This window comes from Conger conger, chromosome 11 (genome assembly GCF_963514075.1).
Source record: "Conger conger chromosome 11, fConCon1.1, whole genome shotgun sequence".
Classification (NCBI taxonomy): Eukaryota; Metazoa; Chordata; class Actinopteri; order Anguilliformes; family Congridae; genus Conger; species Conger conger.
Window position 1 is genome coordinate 42,500,517 of NC_083770.1, and position 14,013 is coordinate 42,514,529.

Below are 14,013 nucleotides of genomic sequence, written 5' to 3' on the forward strand. Positions count from 1 at the left end.
GAAAAATGAATAAATAACAAGAATAAACATAAATACACACAGGACAAATACAGGAACATTACACCAGGGAAATAGGGCAAAGATGTGGAATTAGTCTGATGCCCTGAAATGGGGGTGGTTTGTGTAAACATGGCTGTAATTTCTGCATGGTGAAACCAAAATACTTTCTTCTAGGCCTGAATTGGCTGCCGGATGCTACAACTGCAGTACTCAAGCAAATAAGCAAGACGAGGACATTTGTATCAAACATTTATTTCCAAGGTTCCCTACAATTATCCAGAATGACCAGATTTATTTTAATAAATAATTTTGAACAGAGAACATAGTTACATAGTTACGCTACAGTTCAATGAGTCCGATATGTACACCTGTGGCCCTTTTCTAGAGAGACGAGGGCTGGGGGGGGAGCAAATCAGAGAGGGCGCCATTGAGCGGCTCCTCCACACCTCCTCCAGCTCCTTCTTCTTGGCCTGGAAGTCCTCCAGGTCCGCTTCCTGGTGCGCCTCCAGCCACTCGATCTTCTCCTCCACCGCCTTCTCGATGGCCTCCTTGTCCTCGGAAAGCTTGCCGCCCAACTTCTCCTTGTTGCCCACCTTGTCTGCTGTCATCCCTGCCTAACTTACAGGTCTCTCTAAAGAACGCTATCTGATGTTCCTGTATCTACTTTGCTGTTTGGTTTGTCGGCGCACTCCTCCCTCTCTGCACTCTGCCGGCAGAGGCTCCGCAGTATTCTGACCTTCCTCACGTCGTGCAGCGTCTCGCCCAGGGCCTGCCGAAAACGGCGGGAGGAGAAGCAGTAGAGCAGCGGGTCCAGGCAGCAGTTGGCGGTGGAGACGGTGAAGCTGGCGTAGTACCAGTCCTCGGTGCGACTCAGCAGCGCACACTGGCTAGGGTGAAAGAGGGCCACGGTCACGCCCACCGTGCGCGTGACGTGCAGCGGTACGTAGCAGAGCGTGAAGATGAACATGCAGGCGGCGATGACCCGGGCAGCACGACCCTTCATGTCCGCCCCCTGGGCCTTCACCAGGGACAGGAAGATGCCCAGCCAGGCGTAGCAGGCCCCGAAAATGCAGAACGGCAGCAGCACACCGACCACCAGCACGGCCAGGTTATAGGCGAAGAACAGCTCCCTCATGTTGGGCTGGTGAATGTTCAGGCACTTGGTGGTGTTGTCCGTGCCGTCCACCCAGGTATCCAGCAGCCCAAAGAAGGGCAGGCCCTGGAGCAGAAGCCCCACCCACACGGCCACGCACAGCCGCTGGACGTACTGAGGGTTGGCCATGCGAGACTGGGAGGTGCCCCGGTGCCGGGCCACGGTGGAACAGCGGTGAATGCTGATGAGCGTCAGGAAGCAGATGCCTCCGTACATGTGCACGCTGAGCAGGAACACCTTGAGCTGGCACAGGAACACCCCAAACGGCCAGTCGTCCCACAGGGAGTAGAGCACTATGAGTGGGGCAGCCGGGGTCACCAGCATGTCGCTTATGGCCAGGTTAAACTGCAGCACCACGCCCGAGTTCCACTTCATGGCCCGAGAGCGGAACAGAAACAAGCTCACACCGTTGAGCAGGAAGCCGCCCAGGTAGAAGACCACCATCAGCCAGGGGAGGGAGGGGTGCAGCTTCTGGGGAGGGCAAACTGTACTGTTGGACATCTTCAAGGGGGTGGAGCCTTAACCTGCCATCAATAGCAGATGAAGAAAAGGCTTGGTTAACAGAAATATTTCATTATTATTATTATTATTATTATTATTATTATTATTTTACTTTCATAATTAACAGATGGACATGCAGTTGAAGTCAAAGGTTTACATACACTTGTCAGGGACATATACTCAAGAAGTTCAGCTGTTTTTCAGGCCAAATATCAAAATGGGGAAGAAATGTGATCAAAGTGACTTTGACCGTGGAATGATTTTTGGTGGCAGACAGGGTGGTTTGAGTTTCTCAGAAACTGCTGATCTCCTGGGATTTTCACGCACACGTGAAAGAAGTTTGCAAAGAATGGTGGAAAAACAAAAAAGAATCCAGTGAGCAGCAGTTCTGCAGACAGAAACGCCTTATTAACAAGAGACGTCAGAGGAGAATGGCCAGACTGGTCAAAGCTGACAGGAAGGTGACAGTAAGGCAAATAACCACACATTACAACAGTGGTATGCAGAAGAGCATATCTGAACAAACAACGCATCATAACTCTTAAGTGGATAGGTTACAGCAGTAGAAATACAATTTTTTAATAAAAAATAAATACCTAATAAAGTGCTCAGTGAGTGTAAGTTGCTGTATGTATATTTTTGACTCTGATTTTGTCAACTGTATCCTCCCAACCTATTTTGATGTAATTCGCAGGCCATGTTAAGTTCCTTTTTCAAAAAGGTTGCAAGACAAACTGGACATTGCAACATAATATCCAAAAATACACTTCTGTCTGGGTCTGGTACATCCTGAACTAGGTCACTGCGTCAATGCACAACCATTGCATTTCAGTGTCAGTATGTGTGTGTATTTCTTGGAATTGGCCACAAAACTCTTGTGTAGCAAAAATTTGTGTTGACTTTTACATTTAGTTCCCCTTGAAACAGTCCATTATTGAAACAAAGTCCAGAGTGGCCCCGACTGAGAAAACATATTTTATGAGACAGACAATAGACAAATTATCTTCCATGTGATACAGACAATAGAATATTAAACTGACTACCTACTGAAACATATCTTAAAACTTAAAAGGACCCCAGCCCTACGAACTAAATATCTTACACATGGGAGAGGCTCATACTGACAAACTATATTACACATGACACTGGCTTCTATGGAAAAAATATTACATGATACTTGCACTTACTGACAAATTATATTACACTTGAAACTAGCAACTACTGACTAAATACAGTATATTATACATGATAGCAAATATGTTTCATTCGATACTGGCTCCTATTGACAAAATATTACATGATACTGGCTTCTACGGAAAAAATATGACATGATTATTGCACTTACTGACAAAATACATTTCACATGAAACTAGCAACTACTGACTAAATACAGTATATTATACATGATAGCAAATATGTTTCATTCAATACTGGCTCTTATTGCAAAAATATATTACACATGATAGTGGCTCGTACTGAAAAAATACTGACTTGGGTAAAATATGTTACAGTACATGGGATATTGGCTCATATTGACAGAATATATAACATATGACATTGGCTCCTACCTTTTGTCCTCCTGTTGACCCACAAAAGCTTTAATGTCCTCTGAAGGCTTTTTGGTGGTTTTTCAGTCAGTTTTACAAAACAAGATTAAAGGAAATGTCTTCTCAAACGTGCGTGTGTGTGGCTACTAGTTCCCCGTCATTCGTAACCCAAGTTAATTAAAATGCAATTTAATTATATCAAAATTTTAAATGGATAGAATATTTCAGAAAATATATTATATGGTGAAGCACATCCTCACTAGTAGGAGAAAAGTACAAAGAGCAGCTTGAATGTCCTCTTCTATTCTATGATGTGTGTGTGTCAGTCAATGTGTGCATGGATGAATGTGTGTGCGTTCCCTCACTATCATTTCCCTTTTATCTGCAGTCACACATCCGTAGTGCTCAGCTCGCATTGCCACCTTTAAGAAACATTTACCATATATGCTAACAGCTCAGCCTCTCTGTATCCGCCACCCACTCCCAGCACATTGCAGAATGAGGAACCTTCATGCTCCTGAACAGGAATGTTCACTGCTCTTTGGTTCTTTGGTAAAAAACCCACCGTGTCCGTACTTAAACTATATCCACATGACCTGCAATTACCCTTTGCTCAGTGCCTGATCACTCCACACCCTGTATGTGATCTGACCCTCACGCCCCACCATTTAACACTGGGCATGGTAGTAAAATGGAAGGTAATGTTTCTACGAGGCAACAGTCCTGTCAGGACAACACTGTTTGAACACATACGTCACATTTGCATTGTTCCTGGAAATGGCAGCCCACATGGCCATTTCCAGCAACCTGTCTGTAAAGTCATATTACAATTACTGATATTACTGATTTAATTACTAATTTAACTGCTGAAGGTCAGGACAAAATTACCACATTTTTTGAATTTGTGAAGCAACATGATGGAATCGCATACCAACCTTAATCTTTGTTATGTCCCAAAATCCAGCCATGTCATCTTAACCAGTGTTTAAACATAAAAAAAACAAGTCATCTATTCATTACATTCTTGGCATATGCTCTTATCCAGAACGACATACAGTTGATTAGACTAAGCAGGAGACAATCCTCCCCTGGAGCAATGTGTTGCTCAAGGGCCCAACAGCTGTGCAGATTTTATTGTGGCTACACCGGGATTAAAACCATTGACCTTGCGTGTCCCAGTCATTTACCTTAACCACTACACTACAGGCCACCCTATTCCCAAAACAAGTCAAGGTGTTGAAACTCCCCAAACATCATCCAAACCTTTTTCACAAAACAATAAAGGAAATCATAAGATACATACAGTATTGTATATAATAATTATATACATAATAATTATATGCATAGTCATAGGTGTTGGACATGTAAATTGATGGGACAAAGGACAGGTGGTCAAAGTTGGGTTTACCGAAGACTATAGGTAGATCTATAATCTATAATCCTGAAACAGCAGTTAGTTCAGAGGTGTCAAACACCACTCCTAGAGGGCCGCAGGCACAGTGTCGACTCCTTGTGGTGCATTTCAGCACTAGTGATGAATTTTAGCCATCGATTGGCTAAAGAGTCCACACATCTTGTTCTCAAGGCTTTAATTGGGTGCTGATTGAAACAACACCACAAATGTATGCAGGCACTGTGGCCATTTAGGACTTGAGTTTGATTCCCTCTTTGAGTTAGTTATGATTCCTCCTTGGACAGTGGTTCCCAAACTCAGTCCTTGGGGACCACTGTGTATGATGGTCTCTTTTAAACCACATTATGCTAACTATGGATGCTATGATGAATAAAAGTCTCATGTTCACATTATACTCATTGTGGTATATTGCAAATACATAAAAATATGTAACAAATATTTGAACTAATCAAAGGAGACGAATCAATACGATCCCAATTAGGTTGTTAAACACATTTGAGCTCTTTTATTTTTTCCTTAAACTTATTTTCACAACGTAGATTTGGCTTGTTAGCACTTGCATTGTCTTTGAATTATTATATACAATACTTGTGGTGGGCATGTGTCCACTTTTGCTGGTTAGGATCCTGTTGATTCACCTCAGTCTTTGACCAGGTAAATAATTTTGGTACCTCTTTTCATGCAAATGTTTTCCATATAGTGCAATAAGCACAATGTGAACATGGGACTTTTATTCTTCATGACATGCACAGCTATCTCTGATGTGGCTGAAGAGGGTAAATAATGGCTCAAACTATGAAAAGCACCTAATTAAGAAAAATTCACCGCTTGTTAACATTCGGTAATTGCACGGTGGAGATTGGGAACCACTGGCCTAACAAAAAGGTGCATACGAACAGTGAGCATATGTTCGGATCAGCCACTTTCTCAGCCAATCAGGGCATCAGCAGCTCAGCAAGACAGGACTGCTGATCGCCAGGGAAAGAGAAGCAAGACGAACAGGATGACCACCAGGCGGCAGCAAAGTCACCACATAGTCATACAGTATTGGCAGGAAAGTTTAGAAAGCCCTGGATTGAGTTTTGAAGATCCCTGCACGAGCAGCAATGAACACTGTTTGGCTCGTTACTAGCAGAAGATTCCTTTAAATGCCAAGCTTTAGGTCATAGGCGTAAAAAATACATGCAAATCACAAAAAAAGACAATGCCAATCACAATGCATTAGAACGAGGAAGCTACCAGGCAAGTGGGAAATGCGTTATCAGATGGAAAACGCATAACAGCCCCGTAATCAGATGACCAGGGCCACGTTAAACCCTGAAACCGTAGGTCCGAAGGTCCCCCAGGTTCACTTTCACACGGCTCCTCCTAGTTCATATTACATATATTTATATTCCTTGGTGGTATTGGTACATCTATTGTCACGAGCATTTAAAAATAAATTACCGACGTTCTGGAGAATTTTGAATGGCTTGGCACGTACTGATGACATCAGAGGGTAGTGATAGGATAACAGGAGCATATCCTACTTGCCTAAACCACATCGTGTCTCATTGGGCGACTATCTTCCAATGTACCGTGTAGTCAGCTCCAGAATGATCAGCACCCTGGATAAAAATGCACAAAAAATGAATAATTTTTTCCCAAAATGTGTAAAGGTGCGTTTTTTGACCATTCGATCGTGCACAACTTCATTCTTGTGCGAATGCAGCACAGCAGTGACATCTCATGGCAAGTCACTCCTTGTGCACTATTGCATAATTAAACATGATTAAACAGAATGCTATGCAAATGAACATACCTGTATGTGAGGGGGGATTCAGAGCACAATATTGTGGTCCCAGACACAAAAACACATGGGCACAGGTACAGTCCAAAGGTTTAATCCACATGCACCCAGGCTCACACACAGGCATACATGAGCAAGAAAGATAAGAGTAGGTCGATCGGTATGGCATTTCTATGTTAAACATAAGCATTTGGTTTAAACTATTTTATAGTATAGGTTGTATATATATTTTTTTATTAGATTGATGGTATCCCATTGAGTATTTGCACCACCATTTGAATGAAATGTTTCCAACTACAGAACTGTGCCAAGCAACCCAGTGTTAGGACTGGTGGCACAAATGCACATGACTAATGAAACATGTGGGCATTAACAGTTTAACCTTTTGATACGGGTACAAATATTCTAACAAATTATGCCAAGGAAATAGGGCAAAGATGTGGAATTAGTCTGATGCCCTGAAATGGGGGTGGTTTGTGTAAACATGGCTGTAATTTCTGCATGGTGAAACCAAAATACTTTCTTCTCGGCCTTAAATGGCTGCCGGATGCTACAACTGCAGTACTCAAGCAAACAAGCAAGACGAGGACATTTGTATCAAACATTTATTTCCAAGGTTCCCTACAATTATCCAGAATGACCAGATTTCTTTTAATAAATAATTTTGAACAGAGAACATAGTTACCCATACGGTAATCCATAACCACCCCTCCCCCCACCCCAACCCAAAAATCCCACCCCTCCCCAGACAAAATAAACCCTTGTCCAACTGCCAAAGAACAGCAGAAGTGAGCCTCAGTCCAGGCTGACGTTGAAATCTCCACTTCAGTGAAGAGAGCGACATTCACACCCCCTTCTCCCCTAAACCCACCCTCCCAAATGAGTCCATCCAGACAGCTGGAGGGGTTGCTGTTAACGGTCCCCTTACGTTCCTCTCGCTACAGTTCAATGAGTCCGATATGTACACCTGTGGCCCTTTTCCAGAGAAACGAGGGCCGGGGAGAGGGGGGTGGTGGTGGTGGTGGTGGTGGTGGGGGGGGGCGGTGGAGGAAGGGAGGAGAGCAATTCAGAGAGGGCGCCGTTGAGCGGCTCCACAGCCCTACAACTCATCCCTCCCCGCCTCCTCGTCTTCCTCCGCTCCCTCGGGCGGGGGGGCTCCCGCGCTGCCGTAGAGCTTGCTGACGATGGGCTGCACCACCTCCTCCAGCTCCTTCTTCTTGGCCTGGAAGTCCTCCAGGTCGGCGTCCTGGTGCGCCTCCAGCCACTCGATCTTCTCCTCCACCGCCTTCTCGATGGCCTCCTTGTCCTCGGACGAGAGCTTGCCGCCCAGCTTCTCCTTGTCGCCCACCTGGTTCTTCAGGGAGTAGGCGTAGCTCTCCAGCTCGTTGCGCGAGTCGATGCGCTCCTTCAGCTTCTTGTCGTCGTCGGCGAAGCGCTCGGCGTCGTTCACCATGCGCTCGATGTCCTCGGGCGTCAGCCGGTTCTGGTCGTTGGTGATGGTGATCTTGTTCTTGTTGCCCGTGCCCTTGTCCTCGGCGGTGACGCGCAGGATGCCGTTGACGTCGATCTCGAACGTCACCTCGATCTGCGGGACGCCGCGGGGCGCCGGGGGGATGCCCGTCAGGTCGAAGGTGCCCAGCAGGTGGTTGTCCTTGGTGAGGGGGCGCTCGCCTGAGGTGAGGGGGGGGGGGGGGGGCAAGGTTCAGTCACACTGGGTTTTTTGCTCAACTGACAAATTTACTGTCAAGCATTTCAAAACATATAAAATGGAAAATAATTTAAGTATTTGTATAAGGTCCAACAGACTCCAAAGCTACTAATTAATACCTACTAAGTAAATGTGGGTTAAACTGCCAGATTCAAATCACCTGCAATTTTGGTAGGTTCTCAATTTAATCAAGTTGGACCCTTTTATTTAAATTTATTCTTTTTTATTTTTTAAATAAGCTTACCAATTGGCTCATCGCAAGCAGCCAATTAAAAAGGGAACATGGCAAAGCATAATAGGGAGCTCACCTTCATAGACCTTAATGGTGACAGTGGGCTGGTTGTCTGAGGCAGTGGAGAAGATCTGGGACTTCTTTGTGGGCACCACAGTGTTTCTGGGAATCAGCTTGGTCATGACTCCTCCCACAGTCTCAATACCCAAGGTCAAGGGGCACACATCCAGCAGAACAAGATCACCTGCGAGGGGGGGGGGAGATTTGGGTCAATAACAAGCTTGAAATAAGTAAGAATTTGCGGTCTACTCCTGGCACACTCGACTAGCACGCCCCAGCATTTGGGCATCAGGGCTCGGGGACCCACCGGTGTCCTCCTCGCCGGAGAGCACGCCGGCCTGCACCGCCGCGCCGTACGCCACGGCCTCGTCGGGGTTGATGCCGCGGGACGGCTCCTTCCCGTTGAAGAACTCCTTCACCAGCTGCTGGATCTTGGGGATGCGGGTGGAGCCTCCCACCAGCACGATCTCGTCAATGTCAGGCTTCTTGAGGTCAGAGTCTTCCAGAACCTTCTGCACGGGCTTCATGGTGGAGCGGAACAGGTCCTGCGTGGCGCACACAAAAGGAAATTAAAGCAAACTGATGATAAAAGGGGCATGGAGTGGTGGGGTTTAATGTGGAATGTTGGGAATTGCAGTTCTATTGGCCCTACAACATCAGGAATGTGAAAATAGAACTGGGAACTAGCAAGCACTGTAAAAGCATCAAATCCAAAAATTACATTTTGAAATTGGTTCTCCCATTAGGCGATGGGCAAGATGTCCGGACAGCAGGGTATTGTATTAATGCCTTGCATGGCAGCCAATCGCCATTGGTGTGCGAGTGTGTATGAATGGGTGAATGAGAAGCATCAATTTTACAGCGGTTTGGATAAAGGCACTACATAAATGCCAACCATTTACCATTTAACACCCCATCTATGCTCACAGGGCTGGGAATGTAGTTAGCCAGGTCTGGTGGTATCACTCAAATTAGGCACTTGCAATTCTCCAAGATTGTAAGTCACACTGCATTGTGTTCATTTAGCCGACTCTTATCCAATTTGTGTTGCAAGCAGACCTGGGTCAAATATGAATTATTTAAATGCAAATACTATTCAATGCTTTACTGAGCTTGTCTGGTGTATTGGAACTTATGAAATACTCAAATGCATAGCCTGCCTGTGCACAGTTGGCTCAATTGCACCAGGCAAGATCAGAGCACATAAGTAGCTGAATCCAAAGCAATTGCATATCCAACCCAGGTCTAGTTCCAAGTCGCTGTTCCCGTGCTAATGGCGAATGCCAAACGATACTTACCATGTTGAGCTCCTCAAACTTGGCGCGGGTGAGGGTCTCGGAGAAGTCCTCGCCCTCGAAGAAGGACTCGATCTCGATGCGGGCCTGGTGCTGGGCGGACAGGGCGCGCTTGGCCTTCTCCACCTCGCGACGCAGCTTCTGCACGGCGCGGTTGTCCTTGCGCACGTCCTTGCCCGTCTTCTTCTTGTACAGCTTGATGAAGTGCTCCATGACGCGCTGGTCGAAGTCTTCCCCGCCAAGGTGGGTGTCCCCGTTGGTGGCCACCACCTCGAACACGCCGTTGTCGATGGTCAGCAGGGAGACGTCGAAAGTGCCGCCGCCCAGGTCGAACACAAGGATGTTCTTCTCGCCGTCCCTCTTGTCCAGGCCGTAGGCGATGGCGGCGGCAGTCCTGAGAGAGACGAGCAGGAAGACGTTAGACTCACTCACTTACTTGTAATGCACCACCACCACCACCACACTTTCCACTCGCGTGAAACTCCACGGCACAGCGGCATCAGGAATTACAACCTCAAGCACACTGAGCTCGTGCCACAGGTCTGCACCAACACGGGGTGAGATGAGGGAGAAACTCACGGCTCGTTGATGATCCTCATTACGTTCAGTCCGGCGATGACGCCGGCGTCCTTGGTCGCCTGTCGCTGAGCATCGTTGAAGTAGGCAGGGACGGTGACCACAGCATGAGTGACCTATGACCGTAGAGCAGAGGGGCCCTCAGAATGTGTTCAACCGGGACATCTGTCATTTTAAGCTGGAGGGGAGGGGGAGGGGAAGGGAGGGGGAGGGGAAGGGGGGGGGGGGGGGGAGGGGAAGGGGGGGGGGGGGGGGGGGGGGGGAGGGGGTTGGGGGTTGGCATTCTACAACCGGATTGAGTGGCCGCTAAAACACTGTACCTTCTTCCCCAGATAAGCTTCAGCAGTTTCCTTCATCTTGGTGAGGACCATGGCGGAGATCTCCTCAGGGGCAAAGGTCTTTATCTGTCCACCGCCGATGTCCACTTGAATATGGGGCTTGCTCTTCTTCTCGATTACCTACACAAAAGGATTGCCCAAAAAAAAGGGGTCAACAGTGCTATACAATCCAATTTAATATCTCAAGAGCAATCTGGCCATAATTTTCATTCCAAAATGTAGACCCAGCAGGAAACCCCATTGACACCCTGACGCATTAGGGGACAGCCCCTCACCTTGAATGGCAGGTACTTGATATCCTGCTGAACAGAGGGGTCACCCCAGGTACGCCCAATCAACCTCTTGGCATCAAAGACCGTGTTCTCAGGGTTGGAGGTCAGCTGGTTCTTGGCAGCATCTCCAATGAGACGCTCGCCCTCAGTGGTGAAGGCCACGTAAGATGGTGTGATGCGGTTACCCTGGTCATTGGCGATGATCTCAACACGACCGTTCTTGAACACACCAACACTGCAAGGAGGAACGCAAGACATTGTCATTGCCACACATCTATTAAAAAGTTGACACCAACTAAAAAGTAGCAGTTAATATTAACTGCTGGCAAACTTCCAGCTTGTATCAGTCAACTACTTATGAAAGACTGACTGGGCTTCATGTCCTTCCCTTTTGTTAGATTGTGTAACAGGATCCCATTCATATAAACAATGGAATGTTCAGCAAAATCAGAGTTTCTCTGTGCCATTGAGATCCTGCTCTGATCATTGAGGGAATTAAAGCCCGTTGCAAATAAGGACAATTGCCCACAAAACGCTCATTCATGGTTAAGAAGATATTTTCATCACAATATTCCTGACGATTTCCGGAAATACACCAGATAAAGTATCAGGAGTATACAGTTGCCAGGTGGGTTGCACTTACCAGGAGTATGTAGTTCCCAGGTCGATTCCAACCACGGTTCCTACACTTTCCTTCTTGTCGTCATCATCCGCAAACACGCTGCTGGCGACCAGCAGCACCACGCACAAAAGCCTCTTCATGGTTTCTCCGTTTAGTTTTCAATACGGTATTCTGTAAAATAAATCCATGAAAATCTGTTATCGATGGTTTGTGTGATATCATTTAACCAGGCTAGCAACTTAACTTCTACGAGTATCTTCAGAATTTCTCGGCTAGAATGTTCTAGCAATACAACCACACTGTTAATCAAGCTTATTTGGACGGCCAATTGCGCCTGAAGCAATAATATCTGCAAAAATGAATGCCTCGTGTCTGACTTTAAAGGCGGATAAGGCCTCTTTTGGGAAAAGTGCAGCATGCCCAGATAATGGTGCCCGTTTCCTGCTCAGTCAGTAACGTTGCACAGTCGACTAGTACAACCACGCATCTAACTAGCTTAGGAAATGGCGGTCTAGGGAAACTTTAAATTAGCCTCCCAGTCAATAAGGAGGGCCATCGTCCAATTATGGCCAGCAAGTTCCGAATCATTCTATGTAGTCATCAAGCTAGCTAGCTAAGCTAACGTTAGCTGACTAACCCATGTAAATTAGCTAGCCTAGCTAGCTAGCGAGGGTGCACAGAACGAACAGCTAGCTAGCTCTAACATTAGTGACCTGAAAAGACGCGAATGAATGGGCCTAACTACTAGCTTACCCAACAAATGTACTGGACCGCGTAAGCAAAGGTTAGCTAACGTTAAATTATGTCAGACGGTTGGCAAATTGATCTTAGTACGTTAGTAAACTTGGAAGAATTCCCACAAACTCAATGATTAGGAAAAAACGTGTACAGTTTATCCTGAATCAGTTAATCTTAGTCTAAAGGCACCCGAGCGCCGCTAATAAATGTAACGTTAAATTAGGGTGGAGTCCAGACAGGAGCAGACAAGTTCAAGTTCATATCAGTGATAAGTTAGCTAGTAACACGCCAACTAGCCGTAAATTAACTACTGTACATATTCCACGTGAATTCAATGTGTAACGTTACAGAACAGTATCGAGTTGGGTAACTTGCATTTGGTCAATTTAACCAGCTAGCAAAGTACGCCAAATGTTGCTCTGGCATCAACGCTAACGTGACGGAGGCCGGTGGGGATATTAACTTATCGGTATCAGACCGGAGGCCGCAAAAAGGAAACGCTATCGAAAGAGCCACAGCAATCGACCTACCATTAGGTAGCAGAAAAGCATTCAGAAACCACCGGAATCAGACAATTCCAAAGAATATGCATGCCATTCATTTTCTAGCTCGTCAACAAGTAAATTATCATTATCCCATCGACAGAAACGTTCATTGCCGCCCTCGTGCTCGAAAATTATTAGTGGTTCCAATCCGCAGAAAGCAAATGGATTTCTGGTCAAATAAAATAATGTTTCACATACTACTCGTTCCTTTCCGATTAGCGAAGCAAGTGCCAACATTGTTTTCAAGTATATAAATAAAACAATCAATTACGTACCTTTAACTTCAGAGCGTTTTACGTAGCAAATTATTGCTTTGCAAGAAAACCACAGAGATGAAACGTTCACACTTCCTTCGCTTGTCTAACTGATAATAGCTGATTGGTACCCACTAGCTATATAACCTTCATCTTTCCCCATCGTGGATGCACGCCATTGGTCGTGGTGTTGTTCGTTGGAAGGCAGTCATTGGCTAGAAGAAGCACGCTGGCTGCTGTTGATTCGCACACGTACAGGTTGAGCAGACGTCATGACTCACGCCTATGTTCGCAATAGCGATTGGCTGGCTGTCAATGCATTTCCAGGATATTCTTGCCGGCCGGCACCTAAGAATTTAACTGTATTGCAGTTTCGGTCATTAATAGTTATAATATACTTACTACTTACGCATCTTTGTTGGCACAGTCTTAAAGTTCTTTCAAACGAACGCAGTCTAATCATAGCATCAGACATTGGTTAATAATATGGGCATCTGTGAACTTGAGAAAATCGATTTCCAGACTCTGAAGCGCTATTGCGCTACCTGCGGCTGAATATCAAATGAGATCATGACTTGTGGTGCTTTATGCTGCCTGTTCCAATTTAAAAAATTTGATTCCCGTGTTAGAATTGGTTTGGAATATGTTATAGTGTGTGGGGCCTCAATCATATAATATCATGCTGAATGAATATGAATACCAATGGGCCAGTCATAGTAGGCCTATTATGCAAGAATGTGACTCAAGAACCACGTGTCTTTGTTTTACAATACGGGTTGGATGATTGTAGCCGACTACATGTCCTTGTGCTTGACATTTCCTCACGGGAACGTAGGCTAATTACCAAATGATTTTAAAGATCATTTTATTAATATTATTTGGAAGATAGCCCAGTGGTGGAAATCCATTCATTGTCTAAATTATTTTTCTCCGGATTGCTCCCAACCCACCAGGACATGCATAATACCT

The 14,013-nt window shown here is 45.8% G+C and overlaps 2 protein-coding genes across 3 annotated transcripts; both read right to left on the minus strand.

Annotated features, from left to right (window-relative positions):
• Nucleotides 1–236: 236 nt before the first annotated feature.
• LOC133140296 (P2Y purinoceptor 2-like) lies at nt 237–3,532 on the minus strand. Of its 2 annotated transcripts, XM_061260116.1 has the most exons (3): nt 3,314–3,532; nt 3,223–3,238; nt 237–1,677 (listed from the first exon to the last, which is right to left on the minus strand). In XM_061260116.1, exon 3 carries the CDS (start codon nt 1,652–1,654, stop codon nt 632–634), a length of 1,023 nt encoding a protein of 340 aa, XP_061116100.1. In that variant the 5' UTR covers nt 1,655–1,677; nt 3,223–3,238; nt 3,314–3,532; the 3' UTR covers nt 237–631. The 2 variants fall into 2 exon arrangements, with proteins under 2 accessions (XP_061116100.1, XP_061116099.1); XM_061260115.1 differs by having other exon boundaries at nt 3,223–3,532.
• Nucleotides 3,533–7,142: 3,610 nt separating this feature from the next.
• LOC133140295 (endoplasmic reticulum chaperone BiP) lies at nt 7,143–13,213 on the minus strand. The gene is made up of 9 exons (XM_061260114.1): nt 13,066–13,213; nt 11,529–11,678; nt 10,889–11,120; nt 10,596–10,733; nt 10,279–10,391; nt 9,703–10,093; nt 8,712–8,949; nt 8,421–8,588; nt 7,143–8,075 (listed from the first exon to the last, which is right to left on the minus strand). The coding sequence occupies exons 2-9, from the start codon at nt 11,645–11,647 to the stop codon at nt 7,504–7,506; spliced, it is 1,971 nt and encodes a 656-aa protein (XP_061116098.1). The 5' UTR covers nt 11,648–11,678; nt 13,066–13,213; the 3' UTR covers nt 7,143–7,503.
• Nucleotides 13,214–14,013: the final 800 nt, after the last annotated feature.

Coding starts and splice junctions, on each gene's coding strand:
- LOC133140295 (XM_061260114.1), bottom strand. CDS start 11,647: ATGAAGAGGCTTTTGTGCGTGGTGCTGCTGGTCGCCAGCAGCGTGTTT. Junction 10,392..10,595: donor AAGCTTATCTGGGGAAGAAG/GTACAGTGTTTT, acceptor CTACGGTCATAG/GTCACTCATGCTGTGGTCAC. Junction 8,950..9,702: donor AGTTTGAGGAGCTCAACATG/GTAAGTATCGTT, acceptor TGCGCCACGCAG/GACCTGTTCCGCTCCACCAT.
- LOC133140296 (XM_061260116.1), bottom strand. CDS start 1,654: ATGTCCAACAGTACAGTTTGCCCTCCCCAGAAGCTGCACCCCTCCCTC.